Source organism: Rana temporaria, chromosome 6 (genome assembly GCF_905171775.1).
Source record: "Rana temporaria chromosome 6, aRanTem1.1, whole genome shotgun sequence".
Classification (NCBI taxonomy): domain Eukaryota; kingdom Metazoa; phylum Chordata; class Amphibia; order Anura; family Ranidae; genus Rana; species Rana temporaria.
The window spans coordinates 114,080,387-114,098,200 of NC_053494.1; the positions used below are offsets into that span (position 1 = coordinate 114,080,387).

The 17,814-nt window shown below is 43.3% G+C and overlaps 1 protein-coding gene across 3 annotated transcripts in view; it reads left to right on the forward strand.

Moving 5' to 3' along the window:
- The window catches only part of LOC120943721 (aldehyde oxidase-like), a 181,666-nt gene that overhangs the window by 138,574 nt on the left and 25,278 nt on the right, over positions 1-17,814 (forward strand). For all 3 annotated transcript variants that reach the window (XM_040357197.1, XM_040357198.1, XM_040357199.1), the window contains 4 exons: positions 6,008-6,103; positions 11,447-11,575; positions 11,811-11,885; positions 15,552-15,604. In XM_040357197.1, coding sequence (XP_040213131.1) covers positions 6,008-6,103; positions 11,447-11,575; positions 11,811-11,885; positions 15,552-15,604 — 353 coding nt within the window. The remainder of the gene's footprint in view (positions 1-6,007; positions 6,104-11,446; positions 11,576-11,810; positions 11,886-15,551; positions 15,605-17,814) is intronic.

A 17,814-nucleotide genomic window follows, 5' to 3' on the forward strand; every position in this document is an offset into this window, starting at 1 on the left:
CAGATTAAGAACACCATGGGCCTGGTGCTGAGGATTTTGGTGGGCCTTTTATAAATAATAAATATACAAACAATTTTTTGTTATAATAAATTTAATTAAAGAGAGAGAGCTAGGATGCTAGGATGAGAAAGAGAGAGAGAGAGAGAGAGAGGATGATAGAGGGGTGAGGGGTAAGGGAGGGAGGATGAGAGAGAAAGGGGGGGATGAGAGAGAGAAGATGCGTGGGAATGACATCAATGCAGCCCAGCCAAGGCAAGTGACCGAAGGCACAGAGCCCAGAAGGAAGACCAGGTGAAGATGGAAGTGCCTGGGACCCGCCAGACTGATCACAGCACAGCACTGGAGGGCTCTGTCAGACAATTTACGTGTACCTTAACCACTTAAGCCCCGGACCATTTTGCAGCTAAATGCCCAGGCCAGGTTTTGCGATTCGGCACTGCGTCGCTTTAACAGACAATTGCGCGGTCGTGCGACGTGGCTCCCAAACAAAATTGGCGTCCTTTTTTCCCCACAAATAGAGCTTTCTTTTGGTGGTATTTGATCACCTCTGCGGTTTTTATTTTTTGCGCTATAAACAAAAATAGAGCGACAATTTTGAAAAAAATGCAATATTTTTTACTTTTTGCTATAATAAATATCCCCCAAAAACATATATAACATTTTTTTTCCTCAGTTTAGGCCGATACGTATTCTTCTACCTATTTTTGGTAAAAAAAATCGCAATAAGCGTTTATCGATTGGTTTGTGCAAAATGTATAGCGTTTACAAAATAGGGGATAGTTTTATTGCATTTTTATAAATTTTTTTTTTTTTACTACTATTGGCGGCGATCAGCGATTTTTTTCGTGACTGCGACATTATGGCGGACACTTCGGACAATTTTGACAAATTTTTGGGACCATTGTCATTTTCACAGCAAAAAATGCATTTAAATTGCATTGTTTATTGTGAAAATGACAGTTGCAGTTTGGGAGTTAACCACAGGGGGCGCTGTAGGAGTTGGGGTTCACCTAGTGTGTGTTTACAACTGTAGGGGGTGTGGCTGTAGGACTGACGTCATCGATCGAGTCTCCCTTATAAAAGGGATCACTCGATCAATACGCCGCCACAGTGAAGCACGGGGAAGCCGTGTTTACATACAGCTCTCCCCGTTCTTCAGGGGAGCGATCGCGACGGAGCGGCTATAAACAAATAGCCGTGCCGTCGTCCCGGATCGCTCCCCGAGGGAATCCGCCCGCCGCACGCAGTGGAGGGGGTCCCGATTGAACCCCCCACCCGCTAGAAGGCAAGGACATATATATACGCCCTTCTGCCTGTCCGTGCCATTCTGCGGACGTAAATAGTCGTGCGGCGGGCGTTAAGGGGTTAATGTGCTAATATGTTGTGCATTCTTGTACATTGTGACATAACCTACCTCAGGGCCTCTAAAAAGTAGTAATGTTAGTGAAGTTTACTACCGCTTTATTATCACAGGATCCCAGGCGACTCTCTTGGGGCCCCTTTCTGACCCGGTGCCCTTGGGCAGTGCCTAAGTGCATAGTTGCCATCATTTCAAAAATATTTTTAAGGGACACTTTTTTTTACAAATGCGTAGTGGGTAAGCGGTACATACATGGATTGAAATTACGCCAATTAAGCAGAGACCAGCCATAGTCGATCTATGTATGGGCTAGCTGGTTTTACACAAGTCAATCTATTGTCTGACTTGAGTACAACCAGCCTGTCAGGTTTTTCCCAAGACAATCAGTGCTGCCAGCTATAGTTAGAAACACTGATCATTGTATTCACAGGCAGAACACAATAACACTGCAGGAGTGATTCCCCCATCCACAGGTCAGCAGGTGAGAGGGTGTGTGGGGACAGGCTGGATAGAGGTACTAGTCAGTCTCTGGGAAGGCCCTGGCTAGTATCAGAGCCAGATACACACAGGTTACATACGCCATGATCGTTCGAGCGAGAACAATAATTCTAGCACTAGACCTCCTCTAACTCTAAACATGTAACCTGTAAACAAAATTTAAAGCATCGCTTAGAACAGTGGTCATCAACCCTGTCCTCAGGGCCCACTAACAGGTCAGGTTTGCAAGATAACTGAAATACATCACAGGTGATATAATTTGCTGCTCAGTGATTGCAGTATTCTAGACTGCATCTCCCCAAGGTAATACATAAAACCATGACCACTGGCTTAGTATACAAACAAATCGTGCTAACTTTAGTGTTTTATATATATATATATAATGTTTGAGGGTTCTGAGTAAATTTCTAGCAAAAAAAATGATGATTTTTACATGTAGGAGAGAAGTGTCAGAATCGGCCTGGGTGGCGAGGGGTTAATTACCATAAGTAATATACAAATTATTATTATAAGCCCTGTGATCTCATATCTTAGTCTGCATGTGGGGTCTCTGTGGCCCCTGGTCGCCGAGCTACAATCCTCGAAGTCAATCTTTTTTTTTGGGCAAATGGGCTTTTCTTGATGAAGAGGCCTGGAGCTGCAGCTCCATCAGCCCCTATGTTAATACGGCCCTGTATGTTAGCTACGGTTTAGACCAAACAATGATATTTTTGTGGGTCAGAAAAAAGTAACTAAGTGTAATAAATGTGCTTGGAATTATAGTAAGATTCAAGGCACAAAGGATTAATTAAAGAGCAGTAAGTGAAGTAGTTTCTTGTGATACGTATTTCCTAAGATTACATTTAATTTGCCTATATTAGGCTGTTCCTAGGCCCCTCTTCCTCCACGCACATCAACATGATCATTCAGTTTTTTCATAAAACATTTACATTTTTGTGATTACATACAGCATTTTATTGTACAAAGAGAAGATTTTTCAGCAAACTTACCAGCTAACCTGCAAAGAAAAAAAACACACAATTTTACGGAAAAAATATATGTGGAAGCTGCACTGCCTCCCCAAGACTCCTCTGTATACTGTGGTCCTAACACTATAATTTGAGAGTCTAAGTTGGAGCATATATGGTTATGAATAAATTAAGGAGCAGGTATGCCTGGAAGGCACCCATTCCTCAAAGGCAGGCTTTTTTTTTTGCAGGCTAGCTGGTAAGTATGCTGGAAACGAGCTCATAGCGTGATACGGGGGTTATTTACGAACGGCAAATCAAGTGCCCAGTGGCGGCCCGTCCATAGGGACGCACGGGCGCCGCCCCCCCCTCCCACAGTCACAAAAAAAAAAACGGGCCCTTTAAGAACTTTTATTCGGCTAAAATGTAATTTTTGTCATTTTAGCCGCAGTTCTGGCGGCCGTCTATAGAGGGCGCTGCAGCGCCACCCCCTCTCGCAAACAAATAACACACATTCGTGCATAAATGTATGTTATTGTTGGTTGCCAGCGCTGCCTGGTCTATTCAGATAACCGGATGCGGGACGCCGGTTACCCGAATAGCGGCAGCTGGTTGGCTGAGGGGAACTGCCTATCAAAGCCAGCGGCTCTGATAGGCTTTTCTCCGGCTCTCAGCTGTCTATACTTTAAGCGCAGGCAATCTGCGCTCATTGTATAAGACAAACGGCCGTTTCAGCCAATCAGGTTCCCGGATTCTGGTTATCAGGAACCTGATTAGCTGAAGCTTCACCACAGCGGCAGAAGACATCGAGGGAGCACAGGGAATCCTCAGGTAAGTGCTTTTTACAGGGAAAGGGGCACAGTGACATCATGGGGCACAGTGGTGACAAAGGGCACAGAGGTGACAATTGGCACAGTGGCATCATGGGGCACAGTGGTGACAAAGGGCACAGAGGTGACAATGGGCACAGTGGCATCATGGGGCACAGTGGTGACAATGGGCACAGTGGCATCATGGGGCACAGTGGTGACAATTAAAGGGCACAGTGGTGACAATTAAAGGGCACAGTGGTGACAATTGGCACTGTGGCAACAGTTGAGGGGCACAGTGGCTGCGTTTGATGGCATGGCACAGTGGTGACAATTGATGGCACAGTGACTGCGTTTGATGGTATGGCACAGTGGTGACAATTGATGGCACAGTGGCTGCGTTTGATGGCATGGCACAGTGGTGACAATTGATGGCACAGTTGCTGTGTTGCATGGCACAGTGGTGACAATTGATGGCACAGTGGCTGCGTTTGATGGCATGGCACAGTGGTGACAATTGATGGCACAGTGGTTGCGTTTGATGGCATGGCACAGTGGTGACAATTGATGGCACAGTGGCTGCGTTTGATGGCATGGCACAGTGGTGACAATTGATGGCACAGTTGCTGTTTGATGGCATGGCACAGTGGTGACAATTGATGGCACAGTGGCTGCATTTGGTGGCATGGCACAGTGGCTGCGTTTGATGGCACAGTGGCTGCATGTGATGGGCACAGTGAGGCTGCAATTTTTTTTTTTTCCGTTTGCGCCCCCCCAAAAATTTTGAGCACCAGCCGCCACTGCTATGCACTACAAGTGAAAACTACAAGTGCAAAATGCACTTGGAAGTGCAGTCACTGTAGATCTGAGGGGGGGGGGGCATGCAAGGAAAATAAAAAACAGCATTTTAGCTTGCACATGATTGGATGATAAAATCAGCAGAGCTTCCCCTCATTTCAGATCTACTCCTCAGATTTACAGCGACTGCACTTCCAAGTGCAATTTCAAGTGCACTTTGCACTTGTTGGCCCAGATTCACAAAGCACTTACGCCGACGTATAACAAGTTACGCCGACGTAAGTGCAAATGTGACCGTCGTTTCTGTGCGCCAGACCCACAAACCAATATGTGCCTAAAAACAGGCTACAACCCGCCGACGTATCTTGCTTATGCCGCCGTAGGGTGGGCGTACATTTAGGCTGGGAGCATGGTGCCGCTCCCATTGATTAGCCATTCAAACATGCAAATGAGGGAAATACGGCGATTCACGATCCTGCGTGCGCCCGACGCAGGCTACGCGAGGTGCGCGTAAGTTGTACGTCCGGCGTAAAGTTATTCCCCATAAAGGAGGTGCAACCCAGCAGCAGACATGCAAAGGTCTGCACCAGGGAACACAAGCCGGCGTATTTTACATTGGACGTTTGTCTGGCTGGGCGTAGGTTACGTTCACACCGTGCGCAGTGATCCGGCGTAGTTTAGGCAGTTGTTCCGACGTAGTTGTGAGCAGGCGCTGGGCCATGCGTCCACGTCACGGTGCATGCGCCGTTCGTGATACGTATCTGTCTGGCGCTCGGCCCATCATTTGCATGGGGTCACACCTCATTTGCATGGGTCACGCCCACTTCCACCTACGTCGGCCTGTGCCCTCGAAACCTACGCCACGCTGACGCAGCGTTGGGAGCAATAACTTGCTGGATGCAATGCTTGCCTCTCCGCGCCACGTTGGCGCGGCGTACGCGCTACGGCGGCTTAAGGTGCGCCCACACTCTGTGAATCTGGGCCATAGTTTTCACTTGTAGTGCAAAGTGGATTTGCCTTTCGTAAATAACTCCCACAGTCCTAAAATGTATTAAATCCAAAGCCCCCTTAGTAAAATGCACTTACAAGATATCAAAATAAACAAAGCATGTAATTATTAAATAAGACTGCACAGCAAGCATGTCTCCTCTCACCGCTCCCCAGTATCCTCTGATTGCGGTAATCATGCTATGAGCCTGTTTCTTTTGTGACTTCTCAGATCTTGTATACAAAGGATGATCCCTATGGGAGAGAGAAACTGTATTTCAGGCTTATATGTGAGAATCTGGTAAGTTCAATATCTGGAGAGGCCCTCACAAGGAGTGGTGATGGGAGTTATGGACTGAGATTGCACATCAACCTCCTTCATATTCGAATAGTGTTGAACACTCTAGCACTCACATGGTATAATTCACTTTCAAAGGCATATTAGGTGATATTCACCGAGGCGCGCTGCTAATGCTATTACTGATGAGGATTTAAGGCATGTGTTAATAGAGTATAAATGTTTTTTTTTTTTTTTTTTTAATACTCCCAAGATTCTCTTTGAACTGGAAACACTAATGGCATTGTATTTTTTTCACTGATGTATGTAGGCTGCAGCATTAGTTCATATCTACTGTGATGGTTCAGTGCTAGTGTCACATGGAGGCACAGAGATGGGACAAGGCATTCATACCAAAATATCTCAGGTAAACAACATTTAGCTTATTCTTATTTTTATGTCTTCATTGTTCTGCATAGCTGATACTTCTGTCTTGGTATAACTTTAAAATGACTAATGTTTTTTATAAAAAGATGGCCACAAATAGTAGATTGCATAGTATGGCTACACTGGCAAACTATATATGTATTCAATAATTAATACATTATATATTTGATAAATATCACATGGATATGTCTAGCCCAGGGGTCTTCAACCGTTTTAAACAAAGGGCCAGTTTACTGTACCTCAGACTTTAAAGGGATCAGATTGTGACCAGGGGGAGTAGAAAATGTCCCATGCCTGGGGTATTGTCCAAGTCCCGGCTGTTATGCCAATAACCCAACTATTACCTTAATTAAACCCCCCCCATAAAACAGACTGAACACTTTATTGGGTTTAAATGGCCATAGTAGCCTTTATTACAATAAACAAACAAATAAAAAACAAATACCTTTAATACATAATTCAAGAAAAAACATCCCATAAAATCTCTAACTGTCAGGCCCCGTACACACGGGAGGATTTATCCGCGGATACGGTCCAGCGGACCGTTTCCACGGATAAATCCTCTCGAGGATTTGCGCGGATTTTGATGCGATGGAGTCTACTCACCATCGAATCGAAATCCGCGCCGAAATCCTCTGGCGATGACGTGTCGCGCCGTCGCCGCGATGATGACGCGGCGACGTGCGTGACGCAGTCATATAAGGAATTCCACGCATGCGTCGAATCATTACGACGCATGCGGGGGATCCCTTTGGACGGATTGATCCGGTGAGTCTGTACAGACCAGCGGATCAATCCGTTGGGATGGATTCCAGCGGATAGATTTGAAGACATGTCTTCAAATATTTATCTGCTGGAAATCCATCGCATGGGAGAAAAATCCGCGGAAACAGATCCACTGGATTGTACACACCATAGAATCTATGCGCTGAAACCCATTCGCTGGGATTTTTCAGCGGATGGATTCTATCGTGTGTATGGGGCCTCAGTAACTGCCTGTTTTTATGTCTTAGGATTTTGAAGGCACCCACTAGCTGTATCTGTGACCACCTTGCCTTTTTAAGGGGCCCCCCGCCGCAACTTACGCCAGCTCAGGGACAATGGCTTGGCCAACTCACCAGTCGATACAGCCTACTACCCCACATGTGTTACTTCCGCCCTTCCTAGGGCAGGTACACCCATACCATAGATGGGCCCAAAAACCAACGTTCTCTAAAGAACGAAACCATCCCCGCCTTCAAAAACCCTACGACCTCTGCCTGCTGCTACGACACTGCACACACCCCCACCACGCAGAGCCAAAAACACCCAAGCAAACCCCGGTAAAAAACACAAACCACAGGGAGGGAGGGCGGGAGAATCTGTCCCTTAGCTGTCCCCTGGTCAGACTGTTACTAGGGTGACACCTCCCCCTATACAAACCTTTAGGACCACCCTGTACACACCCTACCCCACCCTATTATTAACCAATAAGGTGATAACCCATTTATTTACCCTCCCAACTCCTGTTAACCCCTCACTCCCTGATGCCTCTCTGAACAAACCCCATCATGTAGGCCTTACGCTATGCTGCGCCTGAGCTTCTGGCCTATGCTGTATCAGAGGGAGTAAACATCTTTGCCCCATCTCTGGTTTCAGGAGAAGGATTACTGCTCCATCATTGGTATTAAACAATAGCAATCGTTTAATGGATTTCGACAAATTCGTTAATTCGGAAATAATCGAATTAACAAAAACCTGTAAAACTTTTCCGAATATTCGTAAATTTTAAGAAATTCGGCAATTAGAAAACCCTAAAATGCGAAATCTGAAATAATAACGAACTAATAATAACTTAACTATTACTAGCTATTAAATTATAAGTATTAGAATTTCCTTTCAAATTTGGCTGTTCGTGAACATAACAAATACTAATTTATCCAAAGTTACAAATGATATGATATAAGGAATGATCTAAATGAATGGAACATAACAAATTAATAATAAAAAATTACAATAATAGTAATAAAAAGCATTTTATTATTATTATCTATTATTATTTTTTTCTATTTGTTTAGATGCAGCATTCGTTATTTCGGATAAATTCGTATTTGTTACAGTCACTAACAGCCAAATTTGAAAGGAAATTTCAATACCTATAATTTAATAGTTAGTAATAGTTAAAGGAACACTAAAGGTTCGTTTTTTATTAGATCAATTGATTGCTGTAAGCTAGAGCATTTAAATATCACTTACCTCGTTTTTCCTTTTGACCTCCAAAATACAGTAATCCAGGTTTGAAAATGCCATTTCCTGTCTCTCCTTTTCTTGCTTTCCACCAGCATCTGAGCTGTTTTGCATGGTGGAAAGCAGAATGTGCTCACCCCCTCCCTATGACTACAGCCCTGCGTAAAGATGCTCTCTTAGGCTGGGTTCACACTACGGTTTTCCCGTCCGTCAGCCGCATACGATTTCAGTATTGAAAACGTACGGGCCCGGACGGGAAAACGTATAGATAGACAATGCATTGCAAATCGTATGCACTCAGATGCATCCGGGTGCGTACGATTTGCTGGCAAAACGTTTTTTAAACGTACGCAAAACCGTGTTCAACCACGGTTTTGCGGTCGTTTTTAAAACAGTATGGCAAACGCATACGTTTTCCTTTAACATTAATGTCAATGGAAAACGCACATATGTGCGGTTCCATACGTTCCCGTCCGTTTCAGCCGCATACGTTTTTTCATATAAATCGTATGCGGCTGACGGACGGGAAAACCGTAGTGTGAACCCAGCCTTATCCCTCACAGGCATGGAGGCTAAGCCTAATGGGAACTGTAGTTCCCATTAGGCCATGATGTAGCAAGAATGAATGCGCACCGCAAACCAGGAAGTCAGTGAGAATAATGATTCAGGAGTGACAGAGGTGAATAAAACAGCTCGATATCAACAGGTATCAAACTAGTTATAATGCAAAACATTACTTTTTACTTTATCAGCTACTGTCAGACTTTAATTTAAGAGGAAAATATTTTTGTCTTTACAACCATTTTAAGTTATTATTAGTTAGCTATTATTTCTGATTTTCAAACTTTCGGGTTTTTGAATTTCCGAACTTTTTGTTAAATTTCAAAATTTCCGTTTTATCAGTGGGAGTACTCGAAGCGCTGAGTAATAGTACTTCAAGTAAAGTTAAGCAAAGGGCTCAGCTGGCCCATATGGAGACCACTAGACTCTAGCGTTTAACTATATTTTTTTGTGCTGACTAGATGAGAAAATGTTGTTGTATTCTGTGTATTGCGATGCCCATGTTCACTTTGTATTGCGAATTATAAACAAACACTGGGCGTTTTCAGTTTCCTTGAACAAATCTGGACTTCTGGTGTGTTGCTGCGCTTTTTAGGAGGATGGGGCTACCGCAAAAGCATGTATGCCCTCAATTTGTTTGCTATATACAGTAATGTGCAAATGTTTCAGGGAGGTGTGAAGAAATGCTATATGCTTATGCATCATGGTATGGCATGATGCATAAGTATTTGCCTGTATATATCAGCATTGAGGACATCATTGATCCTGACCAAATCTCCAATTCCATTTCCCGAAATGTAGCCCCAAACTTGCAAGGAAACTTCACCATGCTTCACTGTTGCCTCCAGACGATCCTTTTTGTACCACTCATCAGCCCTTTGGCAAATTGCCTTCTGCTGCAGCCAAATATTTAAGATTCATGACTCATCAGTCCAGAGCATCTGCTGCCATTTTTTTGCACCTCAATTCTTATGTTTTCATGCATAGTTAAATCGCTCAACCTTATTTCCATGTTAGAGATATGGCATTTTGGCTGGAATTCTTCCATGAAGACTACTTCTGGTCAGACTTCTCTAAACCATAGATGGGTATACCGGGGTGCCACTGGTTCCTGACAGTTCTGTACTGGTGGCACTGCTGGACATCTTCTGATGTCAAAGGTTCACTTATTGACAGTTTCACTTATTAACTGTTTCAACCTACACATGAAATTGATAATCATTAGCATTTGCCTGTATAATTGGTTATTCATACACCTTACTCTAATCCTACATCTCTGACTGTTTGCAAGTATAAGAATTGATGTTGGTTTGAAGCCAAAGGCTAGTCATACCAAATATTGATTGGATTTAGTTTTCCTTCTGTTTGCTCACTTTAAATGCCTTTTTTTTGCCGTGGATTTCTCCTTAAAATTCATACCAGATCCAATGGGCCTAGTATGTAGTATGGTAGGATTATGCACAGTTTTAAAAAAATATTTAATAATTCTATTCTGAATAAAACATGCTAAAAATACAATACGAATTCCGAAAACGAATTGGTCCATTGATACAATATTGGACCAATTAGTTTAGTATCTTCAGCATTTCTTGTGTATATTCAGTGTAGATCCATCATCAGTCAAGGAAAAAAAAACGAAGGCTCCTGCTGTCTGCCAGCTCTGCTGTCTGACCATTCTTAAATGGCTATGGGGAGGGGTCACCCAGCGACATCATTGGGTGGTCCCACCCCCTTGTGATGCCATCAACCCAGCTTGTCCCGGATAACATCACAAAAGGGCAGGGTCACAAGATGAAGTCATTGGGAGGGCCTGTCAGACGGTGGGAGTCTTTGTCAGGATTGACAATGGATCTACACCAGGGGGACTTTTTTTTCTTTAATAAAGGATTTCTAAAAAAACTTGTGTTGTGTTTTTAATTACTTTTTACACTTTTTGGTAAATAACTATGGGTACTATGTACACCTACTGAATCAAATGGGGGGGAGGGATTGTTAAAGGGGGCTTCTAGATTTCGATAAGCCCCCTGCTCGCAGACCCCCACAACCTTAGGCCAGGGTTGTGGGGAAGGAGCCCTTGTCCCTATCAACCAACCAAAAGGGGCTGGTATGGATTGGGCCTGGTATGGATTGGGGGAGGGACCCCTGTTTGTTTTGTTCTGCATTTTTTATTCTTTTGTTTAGTGGTCAACTAAAAAGCCCACTGACTGCTCAAAAGTCATCCGGTGTTAAGGACACATTGGCTGGCTTCCTGGCCGCTCCTTAACAACCAGCTATTCTTCACACAAAATTCAAATTGGTCGAATATTTTTCGACCAATCCAAATCCGAATTGTTCTGAATTTGGAATTCATTAGAAAACGAATATACGAAATTAAATACATTTCAAGGAGATTCTAATACATCTCAATAACCAAAAATTGGTCTGAATTTATATTTGGACCTAAACAAATTACACATGTCTAAAGCTGTGCAAAATCCTAAGTTAACCACATACAAAGGAATACCGTAACCTTATATTGTTTTTCTTGTAAATGCAGATTGCCAGCCGTGAATTGGGAATACCTATATCATACATCCACATCTGTGAAACAAGTACCACCTCTGTACCGAATACTATTGCCACTGCTGCCACTGTTGGGACAGATGTAAATGGGATGGCAGTCAAGGTATTTAGTAATAAATGATCAATTGTAGCATTCAGAAAGTATGCATATTTTGGTAATCATCATGTAGAAATAACTTTTAGCCTGCACAGCTGCAGAATGATTACCAACCCTGTTTTTGGATATTACACAACAATACAGAAGTCATGCAGTTATTTGTTTAATTTATAAACGTAAAATGTAAAAATGAATGAGCTAATAAAAATAATCCTCCAATATTTAATTTTCCTCTTCACAGGATGCTTGTAGAAAACTTCGAAAACGACTTGAACCCATTACCAGCAAAAATCCTGCAGGTTCTTGGGAAAGTTTGGTAGGTGGATTTATGCAGGAAAACACAATACACTATTGAAATGCATACATGTTAACATCTAGTCTTGTGATCCAGCCAACACTGGCAGAAAGCACGGCCAGGTTTGCAACAACCTGCAACTTACCACAGTTAAAGTTGATTTCCAGGCATGAATAGTTTTACCATAGTTATATTGGTCCAGCCAATATAACCATACATCTATCTGGCCCAACTTCCTAGAAGCAGGAAATCACTGTAGTTGGCACTGCTACTACTGTGATCTCCCATAGCTTCTGGCTACCCTGCTGCATTGTAAGCACTTTGCATTTTTTAAATGAATGCAAAGTGTTTTCTGATTGGACCAGGTGGAGATTGTGATGTCACCATCCCATTTTTCCACCCATTCACTGGAAAAATACAAAGTGTTCTCTGAATGGCAAAAAATAAAAAAAAATAAAGCATGATCCAATTTGCTCCAGCCGGAGAAAAAAAATTCCTTCCTGATCCCCAACAGGCAATCAGATAATACCTGGATCAACTTTACCTAGTTGTATTGATAAGGATACCCCCTCGCACAACTCCAGGGCATAACCCATTCTGCCTCTGAGCCAAATTTCATAATAGTAAAGCACGCAGACAAGAGAGAAATTCAGTCTACATCTTTCACCATCCCAACAGCAAGAGAGACGGAACCTTTATTGGCATCGTAGCTTTATAGACAGAGTGACATAGCAATCATCATTCATATGGGTACATCTGATTCGCTAATCCATATATGGTCTTCTCTTGTGACGTCTCTGCTTGCTACGAGGCACACACATTCCAGGCTTTCAATCGCCATATTTGCTTCTTCGGTGGAGGGGGCAGGAAAGAGGGGGTTGATTATGAGTAGGGAGTACAAAGACATCTGTTTTCAATTTTACTTCCTGGTCCAAGATTTAACTCTATAATGACTCTTTTAAGGAAAATAATAGTATTGTAATACACCTATATATATATATATCAAAAAAATAAAAAAAATAAAACAATATAAGAACGGAAAGCAATATTTGAGTGGTTAGGAGAAAAATAACATAAACACAAAATAATCATGTTATTGACTCCATCACAGTATTATGTGCATTTAGGAAAAAATTCAGGCCTTTTTTAAAACAAAATTCCTGAGCTGGCTAGAACCAGCTCTCGACGGAGTCTATTACACATTTTTACAGCTCTTACTGTAAAGAAGCCTTTCTGTATTTGGAGATGGTATATGCATAGTTACATTTGTCCAAGCTTGACCAAAGTAACTACCGTATGTTTAGCTGGGTGCTGGGCTACAGCAATATGGAGTAGGAGACATTGCTTTTTATTTTTTTTCTTCCTCTACTGAGATGCTGTTATGCTGCACCATTCTCCTCTGGTCAGCAGAGGGAGAGCTAAAGCCAAGCAAGCTCATAGATTTCTATGCAGAGTGCTGAGAATCCTGGGAGTTGTAGTTTGGGACAGCAGCCATATAATGGGACCCATAGACTACAGATCCCAAAAAACACTGTACAGTAGGAGGAATGATGGAATGAGGAATGAAGACAGGGTTTTTGTTAAACTGCCCAGGAAAAGTTCTTCCTCTTGGCACTAAGGAGAGAGGATAGCAGAGCACTTCTATCCAAGTATTCTCCTGCCAGAAGGAAATGAATGCCTGAGACTAAGAACACCCGCCCACATCACAGATCCTGCACCTTTGTCGCAGAGAGGCTGGAGCATCCACCTGTCCTCTGCTTCCCACCACTGATCACTGGAGGCTTTTAGGGAGGGACTGAGGGGGCCCCGTTATACAGTAAACATCCTGGGAACTGGTTAGAGAGTTATCGGCCCATTTTTTACGCTGCTAGCAATGACCAATCCACTAAGAGCAGGACACCAAGTGCACCCAATCTATACCGCTCATACTGCACTTATTCCAAACTTAGACTGCACCTACAGTATACCACATTATGCAGAACTTTTACCGCATCTGAACCACATCTACCTGGCACCCGTGCCAGAATTATATAGTATCTATATTATACCTACACTACAAGCAGGTTAAAGGAGTTGTAAAGGCAGAACGTTTTTTATCTTAATGCATTAGTGTCAGGGAATTCCCGTAAGACGCTTTGCACATAGACGTGCGCAAGCGCATAGTCTTTGCCATAGAATGGCTCACAGATGCGCGCATGCGCGCCAGAGCTCGCAATTGCGGGCACGCATGCGCACAGATACGGGCACGCGCGCACACGTACGAGCCTAATTCAGTTTGGCGCCAGACAGCCTATTTAAATGGTGTCTGGGCTCTTGTGCCCTTGCTGACTGATCTTCAGCTTGTTTCTGTAATCCTGCTTGATCCTGTATGCTTTACCAGTATTCTGACCCGGCTCCGTTCCTGACTCTGGCTCTGTCTACGATTCGGTACCTCACTGCCCGCTTGCTGACAAACCTGGCTAACCCTGAGACCTTGCTCCTGTCTATGCCCCTGGTCACTGTTAACCCTCGGTTATCTGCCTGGCTTTCACCTGTTCATAAGCAACTCATCACGGACTACTCCAGGCCACTGAACCCTGCCAAGCTGTTCTCCCGGGACCCCCGGCTCCAGGCACTCGTGTCCCTCCTGTCCTTCGGCTTCCTCTGTTTCACCTTCAGCGGAGCCAGGACAGGAGATATAAGAGAGGCCGACCTCATCAATTCAGTCTCCCATCCGATCCCTGACAATTAGTATTCATTAAGGTTTGTTTGGCGTCAGCTGAGTGCCCAGCCATACAGGTACAATGGGGCAGATTTTTTACAGAAAACAGGCACAAGGAAACTTCTTATAATTGTACAGAGCGGATGGCACCATTTAATAGCAGATTTGCGATCAGCAGGAGCGGTGGAGGGAGCGGGCGCAGGTACATGCTGGCAGGGGAGGGGGAGGAGGACAGAGGACACAGATATAGGGAGAGCTGCAGACAGCAGTGCTAAGGCTGATGGAATCACGCAAACAGACCACTATTTCAAGGCTCAGCAGCCATGATTATCGTGGTCTGTTTGCAGAGGGGAGGGTATAGTTAGGCAGGATCAGCTAGGTATTTTAGGGTATACAGGGGGCCAAATTACATAGTACAAGTGCTGTATAACATGCTTTAAGGTAACAGAATCAGTTTTTTTTTTTGGGGGGGGGGGGGTTAACAAACGCTTTAAGTTTGCCTTTACTACCTGGTTTGATGCCCGTTTTCTTTGATAGTACCCAATAGTGGTGCTAAAAGTATTACTTTCAGTGATTTCCAGCACTATTGTATGTTTGTACAGTCAACTTAGTATGCTAGAGGGGCTGAGGTTCTTGAGAAGGTTAAAGCAAAGCAGAGGAGAGGACCCAACCTATCCAGCAGCTGCTATGGGGGTAGCGCTACATATGTAAAAAATATATTATGCCTGGAATAGCCAGTTTTTAGACAATCAAATAGGAAGGGAAGGAGTAAAGGAAAGGTAACCATATACTTGGAGGGGTGGCAAATTAAAGCAACCCTGTTTTTTTGCCCTGAACATGCAAGGCAATTGGGGCCTATTTGGGATTAGTGTATATGATCATATTGGATGCATTAGCCGTGTGAGTCAAGAGCTGCATTGTGCACAATATCTTTGCACTTTGAACAGTTTTACAAATTATGACTCGCAATGTCTTTTCTGTAATAGGTTGAAGAAGCCTTTTTACAAAGAATAAGCCTTTCTGCCACTGGATTTTTCAGGTAAAGTACTATGCTAATGTATATTTTAAGATAACGTTCTATCAACTTACTAATTACATTAAAATATATATATATAAAAGCCAATTGTGCCCAAAAATGTATTTCAGATTTAGATGGAAACCTGCAAACCTGAGTTTGCCCAGATATCTGTGCACTCTGGGGTTGATTTTACTAAAGGCAAATAAACTGTGCATTTTGCAAAGTGCAGTTGCTCCAGAGCTTAGTAAATGAGATAAAGCTTTACTTTGAAAGAAATACCTAATCACATGCAAGGAAAACAAAAAAAAAAACAGCATTTTTAGATGATGGCAGTCTGCAGAGCTTCTGCTTATTTACTAAGCTCTGGAGCAACTGCTCTTGCAGAATAAAACTGCACTTTGCAAAGTGCACAGTCTATTTGCCTTTAGTAAATCCACCCTTTTGTGTTTTTGAAAATATTCAACAGAGCAAGCAGCATTATCTGGCTTTGCAACTGCCACAACAACTGGGGGGGGGGGGGGGGGAATTAGAAAATTGGAAAAATTAGATTTTTTTTTTATGGTGCAGCACCCCTTTTGTGTTTTTTTAAATATTCAACAGAGGAAGCAGCATTATTTGTCTTTGCACCTGCCACAACAACTGGGGGAATTTTTTTTTTTTTTTTTATGGTGCAGCACCCCAAACACTAAAGACAAATAATTACTCTTACCACTTACATAAGACACTTACATTATTACATTAGACGTGTGTAGAGTGTTAATGTATAAACACACATATTTATAAAGATTAATGAAGTGAATGGTTTTATATTTACGGAAAAAGATTTCCATCTTTGCAAGAGGTTGTGCACCTCGATAAATGGTCAAATGTAGAACTATAAACTGTAATATACCAATATATTAAGAGTTATGGGGGCAGATCCACATACATAGACTGCGCCCGGCGCAGATGTAAGATACGCTACGCCGCTGTAACTTACCTGGCTTTGGTTTGAATCTTTAACGAATTTGCGCCGTAAGTTACGGCGGCGTAGTGTATCTCTCGCGGCGGAATTCAAATTGGGCGGGTAGGGGGCGTGTTTCATTTAAATGAAGCACGTCCCCGCGCCGAAAGAAATGCACATGCGCCGTCCGTAAAAACTCCCAGGTTGCATTGCTCCAAATGACGTTGCAAGGACGTCATTGTTGTCAACGTGAACGTAAATGGCGTCCAGCCCCATTCATGGACGACTTACGCAAATTAGACGCGGGAACGACGGCCATACTTAACATTGAGTACGCCACCATTAAGCAGCTTTAATTATACGCCGGAAAAAGCCGAACGGAAACGATGTAAAAAAATGCGACGGCCGGTCGTACGTTCGTGGATCGTCGGAAATAGATAATTTGCATACTCGACGCGGATTACGACGTGAACGCCACCTAAAATTGCATCTAAGATCAGACGGCGTACGAAGACTTACGCCTGTCGGATCTAACACAGATGCCGTCGTATCTTGTTTTGTGGATACCAAAACAAAGATACGACGCACAAAATTTGAAATTACGCGGCGTATCAAGAGATACGCCGCGTAATTTCTTTGAGGATCTGCCCCATAGTATCAGGCAGTATTTAATGTTGATTCAAGCTGCTACAATTACTTTTTTTCTTTCTGAACATCCTTTGACACAGTAAGAACTATGGGCCAAATTCTCAAAAAACCTGCCTAACTTAACTTTCAGCAGTTAAGTTACACAGGCGTTAAATTTCTACCTAAGTGCCCGATCCACAAAGCACTTACCTAGAAATTACACGCCGTGTAACCTAAGTGCCTCCGTCGCAAGGCGGTCTTCTGCTCGAGGGGGCGATTCCTATTCAAATGAGGCGCGATCCCGCGCCGGACGTTCGGCGCATGCGCGTGACGTCATTTTTCCCGACGTGCATCGCGCGAACGTACTTTACGCCGGGCTTTGTGGATCGCGACGGGACAATAAAGTTGCGTCGGGTAAAAAAAAAAATACGCGTCGGGAAAAAAAATTCGAAATTAAAAAAAAAACGCGGCGATCGAAAAAAAGGTTTGTTTTTACAAGGTCTAAACAGTTTAGGCCTTGTAAAAGCATCCCTAATTTTACGTATGCAAAACGTAACTTACGCAGAAAACACAAAGCTAAAAAGCTTTGTGGATCTGCCTAAGTCCTCATTTGCATACGCAAAGCGGCATTTCGACTCGAAATGCCCCCAGTGGCGGATGC